This window comes from Saccostrea cucullata, unplaced genomic scaffold, assembly GCF_032062105.1.
Source record: "Saccostrea cucullata isolate Sc308-1 unplaced genomic scaffold, CSIRO_AGI_Scuc_v1 ctg235, whole genome shotgun sequence".
Lineage (NCBI taxonomy): Eukaryota > Metazoa > Mollusca > Bivalvia > Ostreida > Ostreidae > Saccostrea > Saccostrea cuccullata.
The window spans coordinates 506,380-533,198 of NW_026933134.1; the positions used below are offsets into that span (position 1 = coordinate 506,380).

General features: G+C 32.4%; 1 protein-coding gene across 1 annotated transcript in view; it reads left to right on the forward strand.

Moving 5' to 3' along the window:
• The first annotated feature begins 2,208 nt into the window (after nt 1–2,208).
• The window catches only part of LOC134237372 (blastula protease 10-like), a 30,097-nt gene continuing 5,486 nt past the window's right edge, over nt 2,209–26,819 (forward strand). Inside the window, exons 1-3 of the mRNA XM_062719483.1 lie at nt 2,209–2,291; nt 2,471–2,528; nt 23,708–23,816. Of these exons, the coding sequence (XP_062575467.1) occupies nt 2,247–2,291; nt 2,471–2,528; nt 23,708–23,816 (212 nt within the window). The 5' untranslated portion in view covers nt 2,209–2,246. The remainder of the gene's footprint in view (nt 2,292–2,470; nt 2,529–23,707; nt 23,817–26,819) is intronic.

Here is a 26,819-nt window from a genome sequence, read left to right on the forward strand (position 1 = left end):
AGCCAAAAATATGAATTTAATGCTTATATTAAATTTACATTCTCTAATTTTCCTTCTTCATAATTGCTTATTTCGTTAATATTTAATGTGAATTTGCTTCAAAACTAACGTGGTTAATATAAGTTGTGACGTCAGATGACGTTGCAAATTTTCTGCAAACTAACATTGCGCGGAAAAAAGTGACAAATTAATTTTAAACGCACATTTGTAGTATTTTTACGTTAATTTAACAGGATTATAATTTTAATTAAATTGAGTCAAAACATTGTACATTATGGTGTTCCTAGATTATAGAAAATGCATATAGTTCTTAATGTGTATTCTAACGCGCGGTGACCCGTGTGTTATAGAAATTTGAATGTCGTGGATATCTAATGAATTTCATAAGGAAAAATACACTGAATGTAAATATATGGTAATTACGCAGATTGATATGGTTGGGATAATCAATGGGTTATAACCAATACTGTATTTAATTTAGGTAAACAATCGTACTAAAGAATGGATGGTTTGTATGTTCAATTAAAAATGTGAGAAATATAAAAATTGTCGGTGTTTTAGAGGACGATGACTAGAAAAGTGATACAAAGAGTGTTTGTTAATTTAAGATACTATGTAGAATGCCACAAACTGACACTTCAGAGAGAAAAATATGGGGCTCTTGGTCAGTTTGGAACAGATGATAAATAATTTAATAAAACAATGTCCCCTGACCTTTTGAATAAATACAACGGGATCTTATAAAATAAGATATATGTAAAAGCCCCCCCCTTCCTTGAGCCGGTTTCAAAATGGCATATATGTCGAAATTTTGGTTATGATATTTTTTATTGATATAACTTTTTGATAAGGTCGCTTATTAGATATAAAGACGTTAGATAAAGCATTTCTCTCTCTCTCTCTCTCTCTCTCTCTCTCTCTCTCTCTCCTGAAAAACATCAGAAGGCTTGTGGATCAGGTAATTCACAAATACTAAATATAACTTTCTAGTCATTGAGAAAATCTTTTCAATATCCCTTTCTTTCGCACTCTTTCTCATAGAATCAAGCGAATATACTTAACACAATTATTCCACAATTTTGTATTTGAAGTGAATAGTGCTTAAAATCAATTTTCCCTTTTTCCTGTTACATAATTAAGTATCCTAAACTTGAAATTCTGAATGTATGAAATGTTCAAAGTGTTTTAAAAATCAACAAAAAACTTTTCAACTCTTTATATACCGGGGTATATAATTTGATCATGACAGCAGTTGCTTTTTCATAAAAATGATCGTTAATCTTTATATGTAAAGGATTTTTTTTTCTGGTTTAAACAATTTTTGATTATACATGTACTGAAATTGATGTGCCTATGTATAATAACAAAATACAGTTAAAGCAAAAGTTTACAAAATGGAGCAGAGTAATCTATCCCCAAAACACACGTATCAGGTGCCATGGAAAAAAAAAACTAAACATGTGTTTTACAAGTGAATATGAATACACATATATTTCATATAAATTAAACATCTGTATTTTCTCACACATATATTACATAAATATAACATGTGTTATACATATATGGTGAAAAACATGTGTTTAATATATATATTATCTCACATGTGTATTACATGTGTATATTATAATATGTTTTACATATAAATGAAACACATATTTTACATGTGTTTATTTACACACATGTATTACATGTGAAAAACATGTGTTGAACACATGTGAAACAAAACACATGTTTAACACATGTATACATTTCACACAGTGTGTATAAACCCTGACATTTATTTTTTGAATTCGATCAAATTTCCTTTGTATGGTTTTAATTTTTTATTATTAACCCTGCTTTAACAAACTTTGGAATTTGTTTAAACGAATTTAATTTGTTATAACAAATATTTGAATTTGTTATAACAAATTTTTCAATTTGTTTTAACGAATTTAATTCGTTATAACAAATTAAAGAATTCGATATAACGAATTCAACAAATTTATTAAAACAGATTAAAATCGTTTTAACAAATTCATAGAAATTGTTAAAACGAATTAAATTCGTTATAACAAATTCAACAATTCGTTATCTCGGATTCAATAATATTTTTCGATTGGTCCTAAATGGGCTTCCGTAAATTTGCACGAGAGCTCATTATTACGTACAAGAAGTGACTCACGTATCCAACCTTTATAAATGGAAGGAGGAAGGCAAAAACTATAATTTACCCTTAAAGCCCTTATATAAACAGAACCACTACAATGAAGTTTCTAGGCCTCTTTATAGCAACTTGTTTGTATCTAATGGTAGGGAAAAATCTTGAATTTTTGTTGGATAAGGATAGATCTCTTATATTTTTCTTGTTATAAAAATGTGCAAAAATTAAATGCAAAATAGGAAAGATGCAATTGAACAATTAAATATTGTATTCGTATTTTTTAAAATCACATTTTAATGTTTGATTTTTTTTAAATTAATTTTTTAGGCTGATGCCATGGAAGAAAAGACAATTGACGAACTAATGGTGGAAGCCACCAATGACAGTAAGTCAATATGGTATTTATGTTGAGTGCCCACGTGTTCGTGGACTGCTTTTTACTGGGTCTAGATGTCTAAACACTGAAGTACAAAATTCCTATAGAACCTTTTGATCTCGTTAGAAAAGTTTTTTTTTTACCTACCTCATAACGCCGCCAGTATGTTGGTAATCTTTAGGAAAGCTAATATTTAATTTTGAATACCTTTTGATCAATTTCTCAATTAAAATCAATTTTACAATTAACTTACTAACTGACGGGTGTCAATTAGTTCAGGATCGCGTAATTAAAGGCGAACCGTTTATGGATGCAAAGTCTTCCAGTTATCGCTTATTTTTTGTTTTAAAAAATGGAAGGGGATGCGTTATTCTTAAGTCTGAATCATCAACCATCGACTTTTCTACGCTTTATCCAACCATTCCTCGGGATAAATAAAAAGGATACTATCCTGGAGATCTTCTTTGACAACAATTAGTATTCTTCAGAGACCAGGTCTTCCAACAAACAGTTGGAATTTAATTTGACACTATAATTGTGATCCTTTAGAAGCCGTTTTATAATTCGATCCTGAGCAGAAATTATTCAAAAACATGAGAAGTAGAAAACACTTTTTGTGGTTTATAACTAGACTTTCATGCAGGTATATTGAGGACGTTTTTACAATTCATTGTATAGTCAGTATAGTTTTAGACACAGCTAGAAAGAGTATGCCAGATCTGTTTCATAATTGAATGTTCAATGATAATATACATGTATAATTATGATAAGTTCCAACTAACAACAAATTTAAAACTGTATGAACAGCAAGATGACTTCATATTTTCCATCGTAGATTTTCTTATTAATGTAGTAATATTCCGCTTTTACTTATTCGATATTCACGAGCTTGCTACAAAATCGCTTAGTTTGATAGTTGATTTTACAAAGATTTCAACCGTCTCGTTTAAAGTCAACATTCCTTAATTCTATCGTCCACATAATGATCTTAATAATTAAGATAACCTATCGTCAGGTCAAATTTTGATTGACGTGTTGCAATAAAGTAATAGACCTTTGATTTTATAGTGAATTTGACTGCGGAATGTTTCATCTGCCTTATCTATACATAGGTCTTAGGACGGGCCGGTGTGACCGGTGAACAGGGGAATCCGACCCCTCCTCTGGAATTTCCGGAGGTCCGTGTTTTTTGCTCTTATCACGGATTTGTATTTCATGGAATATATAGTGATAACGACCGGTATTCAAGGTCAAAAATTCTATTCAAACAATACAAAGCGTGAGCAGAGCAAACACGGACCTAAAAAACGAGAAAAATCAGAAATCAGATGTCATGGAGGAGTGGGCATCCCCTGCCGATCTGTTACCTGTTTGCTAAATTAATTAGATTCATATGCAGAGGATCAGGGTATAATGATATACTTGCAAGACAAAGTGCCGAAAGAAAAATTGAAATCATTCACGTTCATCACGGTATCTTGTTTTGGTTGTTAGATTACCAATATTTTTTCTAGTAAAATACATGAATATAAAACAGATGTGTCAGACTCTGTTATATCTTTGACTTCAAGTTCCCTAGGATACAGTATATCAAGTCGACATAAGAATGGAAGTAACTATTGTTAATAGTTAACTCATCACGTTGGCACGTTAGAGAGTAATTGCATGAAAATAAATTCACAAATGAATAAATTAATCAAAGCCATATATATATATATGCCATATACACTATTTCTAACAATTTCATTACTAGTAATAGACTAGGCATAACTTTATTATTATGGGTTCATAGCCAATTTTTCATTTCTCTCAACTTGTCATATTGACAAAGATTCTTTTCTCTCAGTTTACTCTTGGTACGATATCATCTTAAATGGAGGAAAAGTTTTCTGTGTCTCTGACACTATGACACCTTGACCTACTGTATAATCTTCATTGTCAAAAACAATGCTTCCCAATTTTAGTACAAAGTCCTGTTTTCGAAATTTATATAAATAAATGCAGGAACTGACCTTTATAGTTTTTCCCCCTTCAAAAACACATATTTCGATTACAAGCTGAAAATAAATATAAACGTCAAAACATTTCTATATAAACAAAATACTCTTCAATCATTTTGCTGAAAATCAAATTCTGCATTGATTTCAAAATCAGGGAGATAATACACTTTGGGATGAAAAATTATCTGGAATACTAAGGACTGACTTTAAGATAACTTTAATCTTGCAAGTGCTAAAATTTGGAATTAGACTGTTTGTTTTCTTTGATCTGCATCCTAATATTCAAAATATAACGCGCAAAAGAATGTCCTGGTGGCAACAATTCACTAATGGAATTATATCTTAAATATTTCCGCTTTTCAAAGGTGGGTTATACACAAGCTTACTTAAGCAGAATAATTCAGGGGTGTATAGGGTATTAACATCTCGTGTTGACCCTTTTCATGTTTCGTGAGTACTTAAAAGTATAAGAGTAAAAAAGTTCCTTCCATCAATTCTGTTATTATTTCCGCAATTAACACATTTGTAAGTAACTATTAAAAAAAACTTTGAGCTGGTTAAGGGGGAGGATTGTAAACTCCTGAGTGGATAAACTCACCTCCTAGTGGACATTTGCGGAATAGCGTATAGAGGACTTCGGACTATATACCTTTCAGATCGGACCTTTAACGAGGGGCGGTTAAAAATGAAACAAAAGATGAATTATATCTTTAATTAATGCTTGTGTATAGGATTTTATATATCATGTTTATATTAAGATTTACATATAACTATATGTAATTATAAATTTTAATTCCCCCTATAATGAGCATTTAATTGGCACGTTAGAGAGTAACTGCATGAAAAATAAATACACAAGTAACTAAATAATTAAAGTCATATATATGGCACATTCTTAATAAGTTCAGACTGACTTAAATAAAAAAAAAAGATCAATCTACTTGTTTTTAAAGATAGGGATTTCCTGTAAATTACACAATTTAATTCAATCGCCTTTTCATAGATATATTCAACCGATTCGGATAAAGATATCAGACACAGTTTCAAGTCAATTTAACCTACATAAAAACCTGGGACCATTTTAAGTTTATATTCGGTGAAATTTTTCATTTAAAAGAAAATAGCAAATATCATCTTAATCTACGAGGGCTGTTCAATAAATAATGTCCTGAACTGTATGACATACGAGTCGTACAATACAGATATTATATGACATTAAACTTGACTTTCTCTCATTATTGAATCTTTACTGAATTTAAAACAGTTTATGTGACCACTTTTCATTACATAGTTTCATCGTGAGAAGCTGGGAAACAAGGGCTATTCGAGACACTGCATTATAAATGAATGATAAAGAATCAGTAAACTAGAGTGAAAATCAAGGCTACATTAAAGCTGCTGTAAAACGTGTTTAGCATCTCAAAGAAATATTTACTGAAATATGTGCCATTTACAGCAACCGATGCCTGATTTGTAGACAAATGAGTAGGTGGATTTCAATGATAAAAAATTATATAATGGGCATCAAAAATGGGTATCCTCCTTGCCAACAAAAATTATAACAACTTATGTACTGTTTGCCAAATTTCTAGACTACAAATAATTTTTGATGATGTTTGATTGACTTTAAGACACATAGCAAATTTGATAGACATCATATCGGGAGTAATTTACACTATTTTTAAGAAACGTTTGACAGTAAACAAGCTTGGAACTCAAAAGTCATCCTATATTTTGAAAAATGAGTGAAAACGACAGCGTGTACGAAAGTCTTAACAATTATTTTAAAATATCAGTAATTGTGGTTATCCACATTTGTTTTATATTTAAACAGATATTGGAACATGAATCTATTGGTTAAAATCATCAAAACAAAATTTACCATAAGATGTACTTGATAAAAACGGCAAAGGTCTGACAAAAGCAAAGGTATGCAAGAGCACAAAGACAGATTTATATGCAATTTTCTTAAATATTAGTGGTATTGTTGTTCAAATTCGTATTCAGGGAGACAGTTTAATATCTGGAGGAGTCTAGAAAGCAATTTTTTGCAAAAAAATCGAAAGGTTTATTAGAGGAAGCACCCAGAATCAGGAATCCACGAAATTGAATTTCTTCATAACAGCGTCCAAACCTGCATGCCCTGAAGAGTAAAAGGATTTTTGGGATAAACATAAAGTTAATGTTTTTCCACATTAACAATATTTGCCAGATCGTTGACATTTTGACTTGTTTCTATTTCCAAACTTGACAAAAACACCTTTCAGAAGGAAAAAAAACAAGTCCAGGAAATCATTGGATCTGCCATTTTCCAGTATACTAAGGGTCATACCCAAAAATGAGTTCTAAAAACAATCAGAAATTCGATAAAACATGTTACGGACATGTGTTTGCATTATAAGAGATTAATAAGTAAAATTATGAAGACTAAATCATTGAAAAGCGTCGTTTGCTTCTTTCTGAGCACCGAGGACATTATTTTATTGAACAGCCCTCGTACATTTAATCTCGTTTTTTTATTTTTTAGCTCAAATACGCCATATATAATTTTAGAACAGTCTTCTACATATATAAATATTCACATTTATATGTGATATGCATGTATTTACATTCATTAAACTATCATGATTAACAACAATACTTGGATACTTTTATTTTGCTATTTTTATGCATATAAACATATTCAGAATATTCAGAATTTCAGAATGACCTAAAAACAAGCCCTGCAACAATTTCAGCCATGCCTGATAATTTTTGCCTGGGGTGACGCCAGACGCTACTTAATACTCCGCATGTTTTTTTAATTTACCAATCGAACGTTCAATTTTTGATCTATATGATGATAAAACTATTAAATTTTCTGAATTTTCTCTATTCTCTTGTGTCAATATTGGGTGTCTATTCGGATAAATTTTGTCTCCTAAAATTACACAGTCATCAGGGAAAAGTAGATCTTGACCAATTTTTTGTGTCATCAAAGAATCATTGAAGTGACCAGGAAAACCACATTCTTTATGACGGATTTTCCCTGAATTATCTGGCAATTTGTGAATGTACGACATGATATTAAAGATGTCCTGAGTAAAATAATCTTTGAGGTTCAGATTGAGGATATAAATTATTATTGATCGATCTTGATCACAACTGTAACTAAAAAGCACTGAGAATCCAACAAAACCCTAAGGAAGTACTGAGTGGTACTGAGAAAACCCTGAGTGGTTCTGAGCCCGGTACTGAGAAACTCAGGAAGTCCTGAGTAGCGTTGAGGTTTTCACTGTGTACACCGAGGACATACTGAGAGGTACTGAGGCTGACTGTGTTAGTACTGAGGCGGTACTGAGGGGTACTGAGACCACTGAGTCGATACTGAGTAGCTCTGAGGTTTAATACTGTGGCTACTAAGGTAATCCTGAGTGACACTGCGGCTATTTTTTAAAAACATAACTAATTTATTTGAGTTTTATTGTTGTCTAATGTTCAAATTTCTTTATTTTTAAACTCTTTTCAAATCAAAATGTGAAGGTACAAGAATCTTGAAACTCCACGTCAACAATAAAACTGAAATTCGCCTTTCGTTCATTTAATTCATCAATTAATTATTTGCATACTTTGTTTGGAATTTTCAAAAGGATTAAGTGTTCTATGCATATTTTATTATGAAATTTGATATCTGATTTATTTGTCTTGAATATCAACCCATGAATTAATTTTTGAAATAAAGTATTTTTGAAATTTATTTTTTTTCAAAATTTATCCAACCAATGTTAAACCTCATAATAAATAGTAGTTCCCGTCTAATAAATCTCGATCCACAATTTGATAGGTTACGTATTTGTTGTGCAAATACAGGTGTCTGTTCAATAAACATATAATTTGAAAATAGACATGGAGATAACTGAAAGTTTTATTTCTATGTGCTTGCATAATAAAATGAACACTGACAGCGGAAAATGATACCGGTTTATTTTGCTTTATGTCCGAGTTTTATTTCAAATAAATTTTACTATTTATTTAGCACACACGCACATGATTAGAAAATTCTGTAAAGATTGAATGCTCATAAATTTAAACAAGAAAGTAGTTAGAATAATAAGGGGATTTCAATGTAAAACACATGGCGCTAAAATTGTGATAACAGTCATGTAGTTACTGAGTATTGTAATATTATATCAAATAATGCCGTCGTCAATTTTTCGGGAAAACGGTTGTCTGTCAATCAGATTGATAGCAAGTACACTTAATTAAATCATATGTCCATCGCTTGATTTACATGTACCGGGAATTTATCGTTGTCAGAGCTGCACGTGTTTTCTTAAAGACATCAAATGCAGTAAATGAAAATAAACTTTAACCCCGTTTAATGAAAATCCATATTCTATTTTATTTTTTACTGTTTCTAATTACACTACAGTATTTATTCGCTGTAATAAAGTCCTACTGCCGATCGGTTAGTTTACAGCAGTAATAATATGTTACGAATGATTAAGTAGACGACCCTTCCTTTTATAAATATTGATACCATTTTACAGGATGCAAATGTTCAACTGAAAATGTGACTTTTATCTCCCTTTCATTTTGAAAAATAACTACTACCATCAGATTTATATTTAAAAAAAAACTCTTGACAAGCCATACTGTCAACTCTTTTTTTTTTTTTTTTTTTTTTTTTTGCTAAATGAGCTTATTCGGAAACAATTATTTAGTAAATAATTGTGTACATGCGATTGATTTTTTTTTTTTAATCAAAAGATGATTGCAGCCCGGAGGACCGGGCTGCTCTATACATATAAGTTTAAGTGTTGGTATATTGGGATTGGGGTGGGAGTAGTTATTCAAAATGAAAGGTTTTCTAAACATTAAAAAGACTGTTAATCAGAATGTTCTTTCCCTTTATACATGTAAATTACGAGATACATAATATATTTACTTCCATAAAGTGAATCTGTAAAAATATATGTTTTTCATATTTAATATATAAAGTTGTTTATCATTTACTATCGAAAAATTGACAGGTCCCTTTTTTTAGAACATCGAATTTTCCTTCTCGCATAAAAACGTACTCTGCACAATTCGTGTTTTAAAATTAAATATATTTTTAAATATAGGTGATGCATGTGTCTAACTTCAATTTATATTTTATGCAGCCAACATTTACTCGAGGAAATTGACATTGTTTTCCAAATATGGACTATCGTTTTCGTTTGACATTGTTTTCCAAATATTCGCTGATATATAACTTATCAAATCGACTTATCTCCATCGAGTAATTAGACGCATGCCTTTTCACACATATCGAAGCGGTTTGATGATCAAGAGTCATTTCCATAATTTACTTTATATATTTCCTGGGCGACAATTGATGGTTACATCAATGTTTTCTTGTTTTTATTTAACACAGCACTGTATTCATGAAAATCAATATGGATATTGTACACAAACGGAAGCGCGTTGAAGTATTATGCTGGTGCTGACTAGTAACAGAAGCTCTGTTAACTACTACACAAACGGAAGCTCTGTGAATCGCGCAATGCAGTGGCGAGAAACAAGACAATAGGTGTCACTTCTGTATATTTGCAGACAGGCACCTGCCGGATATCACCAGGAGTCAAATCAAATCTTTCTTTATTCTTTAAGCCAAAGGCTCATAAGATTTTATACAAATACAAACATGATAAAGAGTACAGAATAAATATTATATACAAAAGTACTCAAAGGAAAGAAATATCAATAGTAGTTACAAATTAGAATTTCGTAGAGCTGTAGCTTTATATAAAAATTTTCCCAAATTAGACAACTCTTTTACATTTTGACTACTCTTTAAACTTACAACTTTAATACACTTGGTTTGACATAATACTACTTCTTAATGTACATACTTCTCAGATTTTCATAAAATGGACATTTTAATATGAAATGAAATTCATCTTCAATATCATTAGAGGAGCATAGTGTGCAAATTCTTTGAGATCTAAGTGTATTATTATATCTACCAGTTTCATTTTTTAATTGGTTGTTTGATTATCTAATCCTGGTGAGCATTCTCTTATATGTATCATCAATAGGTTTTGTTAAATATCTTTGTAATACAAAATTATTTACAACGTACTGGTACAATTGTCCTTTTGAAGATGAAGTTACAAATGAAAAAAAAAATATTTTGTCTATAAATATCACCATCTTTTGCTCAATTATTTTATATGTACAATTATCAACAATGTTGGAGTCCCATAAATAGCTCAAACCTAGTCTCCCCAACTCTTCTTTAATACACATAATCCAATTATCGTTACGTAAAACCATATCTTCATAACAGGCCCTAAGAATACAATTATCAGTCCCTCTTGACTTGAGCCAGTATTTAAAAATTTCTAATTTCATTTTTAGTGCTAGTGTACGAAAGCCTATTAGGATCAATCTATAGAAAAAAATTAAAAGGCGTTATAACGCCTTTTTAAAAGGCGTTATAACGCGAAAAAAGGCGTAATAACGCCTTTTGAAAAGGCGTTATTATGCCTTTCCGTTCCAAAAGGCGTTATTACGCCTTTCTAAAAGGCGTTATAACGCCTTTCCATTATAAAAGGCGTTATTACGCCTTTCCAAAAGGCGTTATTACGCCTTTTATTTTCAATACATGACTAAACATATTTAGCCCAACCAAGAGGGGGGGGGGATAGAAATCTTACCTTTGGGACATGACTTTCACAATTAGATATAGAACTTATTTAATTCTCAAAAAATAATTTAAGCAGATAGCGATTAGATTTCCAGGAAAAAAGATTTTTAAATGCGTCATATATTTTCAATGTTGAACCAACTAAGTCAGTCTTTTGTTAATACAAGGCACACCTCTACCAATGGTCAAGACATTGCTCATTATACCCATGCAAATAGTCTGCCTGTTTTTTTCCAAGAGAGAAAAACATCTTCAAATGACATGAATTTTAATACACAGCAAGCTAAGCTTCAAGATACATCTGCCTATATCCTATATCTTCTCAAGTAGGCCAGTAGCACGAGTGCGAATGGGGTACCCCCCTCCACACATACAAACTTTTTGGGGAAAATCTTGCTAGAGTTTAAATTTCATAATTAACTATTGGTTGCTTGGTTTCTGAACATTTTGTTGCAGTATGTAAAACTGTGGCAAATTATTGCATTTGAATAAAGTTTTACCGAGAAGTCCCTCCACGAGTTTGGTCAGTAGGGGGGGGGGGGGGGGGCTATTAAAAGCGCGAGCCTGTTAAATACAAAATAATGGTTATTTGAAAAGCGTAATGACCCTTTTAGAAAGGCATAATAACGCCTTTTGGAAAGGCGTTATAACGCTTTTTAGAAAGGCGTAATAACGCCTTTTGGAAAGGCGTAATAACGCCTTTTTGAAAGGCGTAATAACGCCTTTTGTATAGGCGTAATAACGCCTTTTATAATGGAAAGGCGTAATAACGCCTTTTAGAAAGGCATTAAAACGCCTTTTAAAAAGGCGTAATAACGCCTTTTGGAATGGAAAGGCGTAATAACGCCTTTTTAAAAGGCGTTATAACGTCTTTTTTGCGTTATTACGCCTTTTCGAAAGGCGTTATAACGCCTTTTAATTTTTTTTCTATAGTTTGATCCTAATAGGCTTTCGTACTAGTGGATATCTTCCCAATGCGCAATATCCGAAATTATTTACTGTTTTCTGACCCACCCCTAAGACTCTTTTGCAATAATTAAGATGGATTTTTTCTATATCAGTAGCTTTATGCTATCCCCATACTTCTGATGCGTATAAAAGTACACTACTTACGTAAGTATCAAAAACAGATAACTGTGTTTCAACATTGAATGCATGTACTTTTAATGAATTAAAAATAGCAAATGAAGCTTTTCTACCTTGCTCTGCGATGTGTTTTTGAGTTTTCAAAAATTTTCCGTTGGAATTAAAAAGCATTCCAAGATGATAAAATCGTCAACAATATCAACTATATCGTTACCATAAGTCCATTTTTCATTCTCTCTAATTTTACCACCATTTCTGAAAATAATTATTTTTGTCTTTTGAATATTAAGGTATGTCACTCGTGAAATTGTTAAATCAGGATTTATTGAGAAGTATATTTTGGATAAGTAATCATAAAGAGGGACTCAAAATCGGAGAGAAAATAGGTGGTCAGTGTTCATCTTACTGATCTACGGTACAATTAAGTTGACCAACTCAAACTATAATTATATTTTATCAGATGTAACCATGGCAAAAAATATGATCTTATTTTACGTTAAACATTTTGAATAATATTTATCATTGAAAAAATCTTGCAAATTAATACGCGTAAATTATTGTGTGACCTTTTTACACTAAGAATTAACATATTTTGGGGTATTAAAAAACTAAATACATGTAGCAATAAAACATTTTCTTAAATCAAGCTTTTTACAATTTAAGCGTTGATCAGTCACAAATATCGATAACTTTTAAATAATGAAAGAAAAAAAAAATTAGCAGCTATATGATCGTATACATTATGTTAAGTCTGGTCCTGATTTTCAAGAAGAAGGCTAAACATAACTTCTAACGGTAAATAATTATTATTTGGTCCAGCATAGTTTTTAAACCTAATTCGAGTATGCTGATTCCGAAAAAATATGTTGACCTTCATGAAAATGGCGTTAAAGAGGTCAAAATGGCGATTTAAAACGGCGGACATCCAATTTTTCAAATTTTCTCTTGATATCGTTTTCATTGGAAAAGTAATGTGTTAGTATCTCACTGAGTGTAATACAAGTATAAAAAAGATAATAAAATGCTAATATTATTAGTTTAACTCAGAAAATTTGGTCGTTTTTACACTTAATTCGAATTTTCTCTGATTTATTTGTCTATTGATTCTATATTCTGCTTTGTTCGGGATTTTACATTTGCAAACATCAATTCACTGCATATTTACATTTTTTCCTCTACATCTCACTTTTCTACAGTTAAATGATGGTGCAGCTGTAAGTTAAAAGTCAAAATGGCGATTTAAAAAATGGCGGGTATTCATATTTTTTTTTTTCAAATTATTTATTATGTCGTTTAAATAGGAGAAAGGGTTTGTGAATATCTAACTGAGCCTAGTACAACTATCTATAATGACAATTACTAATATTATCATTTTAAATCGGAAAATTTAGTCGTTTAAATTTGAAATATGTTAATTACATGTAGCTCAAAATGGCGATTCAAAATAACGTCATATACACTAAAATTTCTTAAAATACTCAAACTGCTTAATTCTGAGTCGTTTTGCAAAAATAAATTACAGTTTTTTTTATTCATTAAATAATGATCAAATATGCGATGGAAGTTGGAGGAAACTTTTGTAAATGACTTGGGGTTTTTATGACACGGATTTTTGTTTACTGTGGAATCATCAGTGTTCGTGGGGGACCAATGTTCGTGGCTTTCATGGGTAACCCTGACCCACAAATTAACATCCCCACGATCGTATTTACAAACATCTGGTTTATCGTTTGTTAAAAGTTATTTACATCGTAAAATAATTGTTACCCTCGTGTCCGAGTGATTTCGCATAAAGATATTGTTAATTATTGACACGAAACCAAAATTAAAAAAATTATTAGGTATCAAAGACATCGAAAACTATATACAATAAGTAATAAAATGATAAATGCAACTGTTAAATTTAAGGTGGCTCATTACATCCACAGTTTATTTCAGATTTCATGACAGCACCACTTATCATGTAGATGCCAAATATCCAAATGGAGATATTGATACCGTAAATATTTTTTAGAGAATTTTTTTAACTTTCTTTTTATTTTAGTGAAATGTTTTATTTCAAGTTATTTCCAGACTTTCAGAACTTTCAGTGTCAAATGATGGACATCTTCTTTAGACAAGTACACAAAATGAAAATACCTCATAATACAAAATATTAATTTTATTAGAAAAAATAGTTTTCTTCTAAAAAACAATAAATGTCATTATCTTTTTAATCTGCGGATAAAATATTTTTAAAATGAGTTCTGAAGAGACAAGGAATGTATTTCATTGAATTGCTTGTGACAAATTGAATGAAGAATGTTTTAACGAAATGAAAATTCCAATTAAGAAAATATTTGGTATAAAAAGTCCTTTTTCAAGAGTTATCTTTCCTAATTACACAAGATTCAAAACACAAAGGAACGTTTGAACATTACATATAAATTTCAGAATAAAGCTTTAAACTTCCATAATATATATTTAAATCAAATAAGCAAATGTATAAATTAACACCAACACAGTACATTGTGCAAGTAAATAACATTTTTAATTTCAACAAGGTTGTCGATTTAAACTCGAATTTCCTCCATACAAACACGTTGACTGATAGAGCTCACTGCTTCGACATGTCAGAAATTGCACATTACTTGTTTGGCGAAGATTTGGCTGTTGTTTTCTTTTGTTTCTCCTAAAAAGTAATCCTTCTTGGTGTATGTAAAATGAATCCGTTACTTTGTTTTCACTGTTTATAACACCGCATGGCTCATCTATTTTTAAAGTGTTTTAAAAGTCAGGGTCATATTATTGAGGTACCCATACGATTCGACCCCAAAGCAAATCGGTCGAAACAATGGAGGTTTATTTTTTTGTGTAGTACGTCATCAAAAAGTGGTGTAATGAGCCTCCTTAAATAGTGTTTACATTATAGTCCAACACACTCAAATGCCCCTTCGACGAGGTCAATTTTTAGTGCGATTTTGGAGTGGGTGCTAATTAGCCAATTAGCATGATTTGGTTTCAGGATAAACGTTTTTAAGTCAATTTTGGCATTGTAGTCGTAGTTCTCGTGTTACAGGGTGAATAATAATTAATTAATTAATGTTACTTATTATCATTCCTTTCATTCGACTGTAATTTGTCGGTGCAAGCCGCCGGTTCATTTTTGTTTTCACAAGAGGGATAACTCAAATAAGCATTACTGACGGGGTTATCCTTTTTTTAATGTTGGAGGGAAAAAATCGAAATAGAACTTGTAACAAACGAACTTACGTCCCCATGAACCAGGAAATTTTTGGCTACCCACGAACATTGACCCCCACGAATAAAAAATGATTCCATAGTAATTACTTCTTTTATTAAGATAAACGTTTGATGACAATTCCAAAGACATTTTACCAATGTTAGAAAAGAGTATATCAAGAAATATTATCACCAAAACCCCTCTACCTTTAAACTTGTTCAATTGTTGTCGACAAAAAATGTAACAGAGTTAAGTAAACTGGGAAAATATCTTTTTAAATGTACAAAATTGAGAGCAGATGTAAATTGAATTGATATAACGACTTTATCCTCACTACTACTACATGTATCGGTAAACTTAATTATTAAAACCACTTAGTTTGGGTCTAAAAGATGATGCGTCGTTGATCGGGCAAGAGGGAATGTTGGCAGGGGAAGTGAGTGGCGTCGTTGGCCGGAAGTAGTAGAGCCGTATTCCAAGGACTCTTCCCGATAACACACATAAAAGTCCAAAGCAACGAGTAATATGATTCCCGAGTTTATTAATAAGTGTATGTAACTAGTGCTAATTGTAACGGGAACCGTTACAGATGTTACCCAAACGCTCCCCAACTCCCTTTTGGTGCCTTATTCCCTGTAAGCTTGATTAAATAAGTCAATCGCGATACATTTAAGACTTTAACAAAGTTTTACCAGAAGTATTCAATTTAAGCATTGCACGCATGCGCATTTGAATGCATGTGCGTAATGACCATTTCATCTTGTCTACACTATTGATATATCTTAATATACTAAATATTACAGCATAAAATCCAAAAATATGTTGCATCTAGTGTATTTGGAATGTTACTCATTTCACGTGCACGCACGTGCATGCATGTGCATGATGACCATTCCCTGCTGTAGGAGTCTATAATATCTATCTATGTTCTGAATCCCATCTTGTTTGGTTGAAAATCAAGGGAGTTATAGCCATTTAAAGTTTCAGCCAATCAGATTGCAGCGCACGTGCATGCGCGTGATTTGATGAAAATTATTATATATCATATTGTAGGATATCCTAAAGCATGCCTTTGTTTTAAATTTCAAAGCATTTTGTCAAAAAACAAAAAAGATATTGAGATTTTTGTTTCAGCCAATCAGAGCGAAGCGCACGTTCATGCACGTGCAAGTATGTTCATGATGACTATACCTTCTTCTAGGAGTTCATTATGTTTGTCTACGTTCTAAATCCCATGCTGTTTGGTTGAAAAACACGGGAGTTATAGCCATTTAAAGTTTGAGCCAATCAGATTGCAGCGCACGTGCATGCGCGTGATTTGAGGAAAATTCTTATATACCATATTGTAGAACATCCTAAAGCATGCCTATGTTTTAAATTTCAAAGCATTTTGTCAAAAAACAGAGAAGATATTGAGATTTTTGTTTCAGCCAATCAGATCGAAGCGCACGTGCATGCGCGTGAGTTCGTGCAAATTTGACAGTATCACATTATCTACACTACCAATCTATCCTTATATAATGAGATTCAAATCATTTCATCAAAAAATGTAAAAGTTATAGCTATATTAAGTATATCAGTCAATTCACTCATTTCACGTGCACGCACGTGCATGCGTATGCGCGCAAAATGACCTTCGTTCCGCACACCTACACTACACACCTATTAACCCTAAAAAGGTTTTAGCTCAGTTGGGTGAACAGTTTCTGAGAACACTCGCGGACAAAAAAGTACCGGAGAACAAATAAGAAAAATAATAATAATAATAATAAGAAACAGAGTAAAAACAATATGTTCCCAAACTCCGTTTGGGGAACATAATTAAATGATGGACAACAATTTTAACATTTAAAAGATACAAGCGGGGAACACAGACGGAAGTGGCCAGTAATGCGTCGGGCCTCCGAACTGATAAGTAAAATTTGACAATCGTATTTATTGGAAAACGAACAATGAGTTAAAATGACAGGTGTTCAGTAAAAGTGATACAGTGAACAATTAAGGAAATGCTTTGATGACATAGGCATAAAGAACACCGATAATTAAATAATAACTTGTTGTTTGTAAAAGTGATTAAAAAGTCCTTGGGCATAAACACCTTTGATAGCAAGACAGACAAGACTTTATTCTCATAAACTGTATAAAACAGTATAGAGAGGATATTACATAAAATATTTACAATTGATTAATTAAGCATGCGTGAGACAAAGAAAAAGAAAAAAAAAGAAAACAACAACTAAATTGGAAAAAAAAAAATGACAATGTCACAGACCAAGAGAGCCGACTCTCTCCATTATAGTTCCAATGAATTTACATAACTTAATTAATTTTTCCCTGCTGTTCAAATTAAATAGTTGGTCAAACTTAAAAACATTAGGATTTGTATAATAGTACTTGGGCAAAAGATTTAATCTAGAATTCTTAATGTATGGATCAGTGCATTTAAATAAATAATGAAATTCATCTCCTATTTCCTTGCATGAACACAAGTGACAAATTCTGTTTTCTCTTACAAGTGTCACTAAGTAATTAAATTATCAATTAGTAACTTAGTAAAAGAAAGATTGGTAAAATCCAATTTGTGAAACAAAATAATTTCAGATTAGAAATAATATTAAAACAAAAATTAGATAAAAACATTTAGAGTCCAAAATGAATTTAAAATACAACAGTCAATTTCACACGGTGATATTATTGTGCTTTTTCTGCTTTATGAATTTAGAATGAATAGTTTGTAAAAAAATTTCTATGATCCTGCTTTACTTAATGATATTGAAATTGTTATACATATACTGTACAACTGATTTATGTATATACGTTAAACCTATGAACTGTATGGGTCTTGGTAATAAACAATACAATACACCTTTTACCTGTCTCACCATGCTTCTTCATATAAAAAGTTAATATCATACAATAACTAGTGCCAATTGTAACGGGGGACCGTTACACATGTTCCCCAAACGCTCCCCATCTCCGTTTTGGTGCCATATTCCCTGTTAGCTTCATTAGATAAGACAAACTTTATGCATTTGAGACTTTAACAACGTTTACCCAGAAGGGTACAAAGTTCATTCAAATTTTAACATTGCACTCGTGCACATGTGAATGCCTGTGCGTAATGACCATATCATCTTGTCTACACAATCTATATACTTTAATATACTAAATATTAAAGTATTTAATCCAAAAGTATTAAAAAATACGCTCATTCAAGTGTACATTTGGCTTTACTCATTTCACATGTACGCACGTGCATACATGAGCATGTTGACATACCTTCTTGTAGAAGTCCATTACATCTATCTATGTTCTAAATCCCACCCCATTTGGTTGAAAACCAAGGGAGTTCTAGCTGATTAAAGTTTCAGCCAATCAGATTGCACCATACGTTCACGCACGTGATTGGATGTGCATGGTGATCATACCTTCTTGTAGAAGTCCATTATATCTATCTATGTTCAAAATCCCACCCCGTTTGCTCGAAAACCAAGGGAGTTATAGCTATTTAAAGTTTCAGCCAATCAGATTGCAGCGCACGTACACGCACGTGTATGGATGTGCATGATGACCATACACGTGTTTTCTTGATAATTGCTATATATCTTGTTGTAGGATATCCTAATGCATGGCTATGTTCAAAATTTCAAAGGATTTCATCAAAAATCAAGAAAGATATTGAGACTTTAGTTTCAGCCAATCAGAGCGAAGCGCACGTGCATGCGCGTGAGATCTTGCTATTTTGACCATGTCATATTGTCTATGCTACTACTTTATCCTTATATTATGAGTTTCAAAGCATTTCATCAAAACAGTAAAGATTTAAGTCTATATCAATTAAATCGGTCATTTCACGTGTTGCTCGTGCGCGCTCTTGCAAGCACGTGCACACAAAATGGCATGTTGACAATGTCATCTTATCTACATTTATAATATGTCTACATATTCTAAATATCAAAGCATTACATCGAAAAATGTAAAAGTTACGGCAATTTCAAGTATATTGGTCATTTCACGTGTTGCACGTGCGCGCTCTTGCAAGCACGTGCGCGCAAAATGACCTTCGTTCCGCAAATCTACATAACATGCCTACTTACCCTAAATAGGTTTCCCCTTAATCGGATGTGTAGTTTACAAGATCATTCGCGGACAAAATTTTCCCGAGAAGAAAAATAATAATAACTAGAGCAAAGCTCGTTGCAAAGCAACGAGTAGGTCTTCCGTCCAGTTTTGACCGGAAGTGCCGGAAGTGCCGGGATAAAAGAAAGCAATGAGCCAAGTAGTCTCCAATGACTTTAAAATAAAAGAAAGCAATGAGCCAAGTAGTCTCCAATGACTTTAAAATTTCAATTTTGCATCAAAACCTTCAAAAAAGCCATTTTTACTACTTCCGGTTTGACCGGAAGTGACGACGACGGACGGAAAAAATTACTTTTTATGCTCCCAGAGACAAATGAAACCCAACATCTTGTCAAGAACGGCAAAAAAACGCGTTTTCCGACTACTTCCGGTTTGGCCGGAAATGACGTCGCCGGACGTATTTTGACGACTTCAATAGATTAAGCTTGAAATTTTGAACAACTTTGCTTCTTTGACGTATTACAAATTCTAAATACTTTTGGAGATATAAAGGAAAAAAGTTCGGCCCCTCTCAGCCCCTGAATTAAGGGGCCAGTCCTTTTTTTGAGATGTCATTAAAAAGATGTTTAAATTCTACACCTTTTTTATTCTACATGCTTTAACAAAATATTTCCAGGTAAAAAGATATCTTAGAAAAGGTGTCAAAAAATTTGAAATTCGCGATAGGACTTTTTTTGGGCCATAGAGAGCGCTGACGTGCGGCACTTCCGGAAAAAGAGAGTGGTGTGTGACAAAAGAGCACACGTTGCTCTATCATCGCTGAAAATCTCATGTTTCTGTCTTAAGGCATTTTCGAGAAAAATGATGGACAATGAGACCCCCTGAAAATCACTAAATCGCTGAAATCTCAAAACCGGAAGTGACGTCATCAAAACAAAAAATTATATATCGGGTTTGTTAGATGTTCTATCAGTCCTGAAAGTTTCACGAAAATCTATCCAGCTGTTTTCGAGAAATCGCGTGCACAAAATCGGTAAGAAAAAAAAACAATAATAATAATAATAATAAAAATAGTGGAAAAGAAACCTAAGAATAACAAGAAGGTCTTCCGCTGAAGACGGAAGACCTTAATAATAATAATAATAAGAAACAGAGTAAAAACAATATGTTCCCCAACTTCGTTTGGGGAACATAATTAAGCTACCCCAAGAGCAGTATTCCCCGAGTTTTAAGGCGACGGTGCCGGACAACTCACCGAAAGACAGGTCACCGACAAAAGTGAAATTCGCCGAATAGACAATTCACCGACAATAGTGTCGGTGAGTAGAAATTCACGGACAATATTTTTATGATAATTGTTAGATGAATAGATGTCGAGTAAAGTATTCAGATATAATAAACATAATGATAGATGTAATATAAACATGAGTGATCATTTTAATTCGAGAGTCGCTAAATCATATCAGTTGTTGTAAATTCTTCGTCTATTTTTAGAAAAAAATTAATGTTTATGTTCATGTGGAAGGTCTGGTGCAACATAACTTAGAATGATTTTTAAAATGATGGACCGCGACCAATTTGAGGGCTAGTAATTGTTACAGCATATTAATCTGAATAAACCAGGTATTATAATATCCAAATAAAACATATTTATTAAGAATTATCAGTATAATATACGTAAACCATAATTTTTCTTGATTGTCCAGCTATGATTCTGTGTCCCGGCATTTGCATTTTGTTATTCTCAGTCAAAGATTCTAATGTATTCACAAATAGTTCATGTTGTGAACGGATAATCTTATACTGAAAAGTGTATTTAAATTAAAATTTTGAAATTCACAAAATCTGAAGGAGGAAAATATTTGTGTTCAATCTCCCCTTGATACTTGATACCTTACATTATCCTAACAAAGAAGTGTGGATCAAGTTGCCTTGTTTTACTCTAAAATACACGAAAACCCATGAGCTTCCGGGGGCTTCGCCCCCTGGGCCCCCTCTGGGGCCCTTAAGGCGGCCCCCAGACCCCTTGTCTCAACAAAGTTATCCACGCCCCCCCCCCCTAACCACAAATCCTGTATCCTGGGTTTTATCATGAATTCACTGTATATCCTATTTTTATACAGAATAAAGCCATAACATACGAAATAAAAGCGATTTCTTACCTTTCCTCTTATTTTACTCTTTGAAAATTAACACTAATGGGCCTCCGCAGTTAAATCAGTCTTTTGACCAAGTTCAGAAATTGTCATTTTTAATTGGTTTAGATAATTGATCGTTGCCCGGATAACAGAAATATGAATGGATAAACACGATTGATAAGTGCAGCTACTTGGAGATGGGGGGAATTTTTCTGTTAAAGTAATAACACAGAAACGTTACACTTGTTTACATAGGTGACGAAATTGTCAAATATTTGAACGACACTGCGCTAAAAATCTAATTTTTTTCGTTCAGAGTACAGATAAATATCTATATTTCATTCCTCGTGAAATAAAATTATGCACCATTTCACGCCATTCCAGTGAACTGAACAAAACGATTTTTCTCCCCCATTTGGTAGATAAAAAGCGACATTGACCACAAAACGGGGGTTAAATGACCATTTGGCGGTGGGTGCACAACCTGTTGATGAGTTCTCAATTTTTTAGTTCATCTTGTTAAATTGATTTTCAAAATTGTTTTTTTACCATTCAACAAATTATTAAACTAAATTAAAGAACTTACTAGTATACCGCCAACGGGTAAATAAACTGTCTAGTTTTTAGAACTATAAATTGAATAAACCAAAAAGTTATATTTACAAGTCTCGTGATTTCAAAATTCAAGGTATGAATTATAATTGATAATACAATTATCAATACTGTTCAATCTATATTAATTTTCTAGAGAACTTTGAAACAACTGTTACCACAGGGTAAAGGAAATTGGTCAAATTCAGTGATGAAGAAATTATAATGTTAGTCAGGGCCTATCATGTTCATCCTTGTTCATGGGTAAAAATACAGCATGCAATATTTGATAATCCGCATCAATTACCTTGGATTACACAAGAATTTTATATAAAAAAAATCAACTGCAAAACAATTGAAAGAAAGACTGTCTACTAAATTGTCAAAACTAATGGCATGTACTGACAGTGCAATTAAAAACGCAATTATCAGGTAAACATTTCATTATTTTTTTAAAAGGTTCAAAATATCACACACACATACCCATTTATACACATATAACTTTGATTTAATTTTTCTTAAACCTAGAGATGAATTGAAGAAAATAAGAAACATAGAAATGAAGTTGGCAACCTCTCCTAAATGTACAGAAGCTGAAAAGAAAGATCATCGAACCATCGCTCTTCAAGATTTGAGCTCAAGCTCGTCTGAAGAAGAGCAACGGTCTTCCACAGCTACTTCCCATGCAAGTGGATTTTCATCTTCCACTGCTACTTCCTATGCTAAAGGATCATCTGCATCCAATGTTGCCTCTTCAACTGCCCAAAAAAGGAAGAGGAAGGAAACCAGGAAGGGAGGGGGTAAAAAACCCTTATCCTCCTTGGTCAGGGAGAATCAGGAGGTTATAATGCCTTTATTACAAAGAAAGTCCCGAAAATTCTCCATGCTCTCGGAATCTCCGATTCCGATGGGTCTGATTTAAATATTGAAATAAATAAAAATACATTTATCGACTTTGTTTTTATTTATACCTGTCAAAACGTATTCAGCTTAAACGCCTAATATCATATTCTGTGCAATTGTACAGATATTGTTGTAATATAGAAACACAGAGGCGAGATTATTTATAAGTTTTATACTTTGAGACGTCCCCTTTATTTAAAAGTCAGAAGTCTGAAGTCCGCACTCCACTGTCCGCTTTTTCGCAAATGTCCATTAGCCTTTTTTAATGATTTAATTATTTCAATTTATTCATCTTAAGTGAAACAAATCTCTGGGGCAAATGTGACAAAATCTACAATCCAGTGTCATAAAATTAATCTTTGACAAGCAAAATGATATTTTCTTGCATCCTAAACGGGTGTGCACTTTGAATGCTAATATGTTAGGTGATTTCTTTCTGAACACCTAAACAGAGCGATTGTAAATAAAGTTTTGTGATTTTCTTCTGAATACAGGTATGAGTTTTGATCTGGTGTCCAGTGGATCAGCCGAGAACCCTACCGTCAGAGTAGAACACGACATAATGATGACATTAGAAGATTATATGCAGCAAGAAAAAGAAAGGTATCTTCAAACACACAAATATCACTATGCACCGCCTGAACACATCACCACGCACTGCCTTAACATATCATCACGCACTACCTTAACACATCACCACGCACTGCCTCAACATATCATCATGCACTACCTTAACATATCACCACGCACTGCCTTAACATATCACCACACACTACCTAATATATCACAACGCACTACCTTAACATATCTATGGCACGCCAAATTCACAAAAATGAGCTAAACATAGTTTCACAGTCGATAAACTTGGTTTATCGGTTGTAAACTATAGTTTACGGACTGTAAACTATAGTTAACAACGTTAATCTATATTTTACATCCGGGAACCATAGTTAACGCGATAATCTATGTTTCACAACCGTAAACTATACTTAAGGGGGATGTACAAGCCATATTGAATCTAGTCTGGTGTAAAATAAAAAATACCAAGAATGCGCTTAATACTCTACTAAACTGGCCCAAAGTTACTCAAAGTGCTAATGCACTAATTACCTACTGTTAGAGACCAAAATCAGTTAATAATTAAGTTTATTTTGTTTTAAATAGGAGGAAATTAATCATGTTAGAACTGCGCAGCTACAGCATTCACGAGATGAAAAATGCATTGAATATAGTGTTAGTTTGATTCATTGATAATATGGCTACAACCATTTGTTTCGCTTTTTTTCTTGTCATTATCCATAATCCTTGAAAATTTGATTTTTCATATGGGTGTCTTCCTGAGGCCATGTGTTCATTTCGTCCGCCATTCCTCTGTCACACAGAGTTCGAATAGCACTGGTTTTAAAATAAATGCGACCATAATAACATCAAGACAAGAAATTACTAAGTAATAATCATTAGGTTATATTACTTACTACTTTTATTTGTTGCATTGCATCGTCTGATTAATGAAAAAAAGCGATTTTAACCCCACTCCAGCAAATCGGGAAAAACTGTTCTGTTTACAGCTCGAGTTTCCTCGATAATATCATTCCACTGAGCACGTGGTTGGCATGTGCATATATCTGCTGTGGATAGATGCGTTTATTACCATGATTATATTTAATTTTTCATGGGACAAGTCTTGATGATTTGTTGGTTTCTTTAAAACTCAAGAAAAAAGATAAAACTTGGCCTAACATACGTGATTACGGTGGGTCTTTTTTCTGTGGCGATAGAAGTTATTTTCAAATGGGGCACTGCAAGGAGGATGCTTAGCATTTAATTTGAAAATGTTAAACAATATGCGGTGCATGAAAAACAAATTGTAATTACATGTCTTACATTCGAAAAGTTGGTACATGTGTCTATTTTGTTTAGCAGTTAGATAGAAAAAATAGGCAGTTATAGGATTTCCTTCAGGCACCTCACAAAAATAGCTAGATTGTTTGCAATGAACCACACATAGTATGGAGTAATGTTTGGACATAAAAACGCATCATGTCTCATTATGTTGACAACATTGTAAGCTCTCGCTCATTGAACATACGAAACTTGATAAAATATATTGAGTTGTTTCTTTGAAATTTAGAAGCAAGCACAATGTTTGCAAAGAAAAGTCCATTGCATATGCTATGTCTATCACGCAAAAAAAATGAGAGGCTACCCCCCCCCCCCCCCCCCAAAAAAAATATCCTATGTTTGTTTTTCAAAATAGTGCCAAAGATTCAAAAATTTTGCATTACTAAGTATGTGATGGAACATGTACTAGCCTTATAAGACAATTTGTTTTAAAAATATTTGGTTGCCCTCTCTCCCGATCTACTACCTAGAAATGGCCCGACTCATTTTTTTTTTTTTCATCCCATTACATGTTTTTTTTTTCTTCCGTCAACGAATATGTTTAAAATTTTAGGAATTTTTTTCTCACCTATAAATACGGACCCAATAATTTTTCCCTGAGTTGGGAGGACCACCAAACGTCATTTTAAAGATGGTATAAAATATTTATTAATGTTGATTTTTTTCTTTACTCTGTAAAATTGTAATTTTGACAAAAAGGGCAAATAGAAAAAGTTTTTGTATTCATCAAATCTCCTAACCCACTCTGAATGATTTCATTCCTTTTCAAATGTTGCTCCGCTAAAATCAAAATTGTAAATGTTTATTAGACAGAGTATACGAGGGTAGACCAAAAAGTAAACGATATATCTTAGGTATTTGATAGTTATATTATTGTTGAAATATTCAAGTATTTTTCAAAGTGTAAATTGGAGGTCTTTGATAGCATATTGCTTTATCAAACACACATCCCTTTTCAAACTTGCTAATATATCAATGGGCAATATAACAAGTATCATATTTAACCATCTGCCTTCCTTCACTAAAACGATCTATCCAATCATTGATTGAATTTGTAGGAAGTCATTTGTCTTAATAAACTATGAACAAATTCTTATATGCTACTTCAAAGGCATTTTTAAGATATACCATAAATATTTTAGTCGTTTGTTAAACGAGTACCACTGAGGCAACCATTTATCGTCACAAGTACCTGCATAATGACGTCATTATGAGCAAAACTTTATTCAGCATATATGCTATTTTATAGAACTTGTGTTTGGCTGTGTGCACCAAATTTGTTTCTAATCTGAATTGTGGTTTTGTAGATATAAAGATAGTTCGCGAACTTTTTGATCACCCCTTGTACTAGTAGGTACTAAATCAAGGTCATTCATATCAATTTTATGTGTTTAATTTCTTTGTGTTTCATTGGTGATAATTAAAATTTTGATATATATTATAAGTTATCTGTGGCAAACTTACAAACTCTTAATTCTTAACTTTGATGGCTCATTTTTCCTTACCTAGAATCAAAGAGTTTAAGATTTTTTTCTTTGATATCAATAAGTGCATTATTTAACAACTGTTCGATAATAATACTAGATAAATTACTTCAAGCCATACTATAACACATTTCCTCTTTTAAAAGTGTTCATACTATTTCAAATATTTTGCAACTGTAATTCTCTTCCACATTTAAAGATTGTTATGCCCCTCCATATT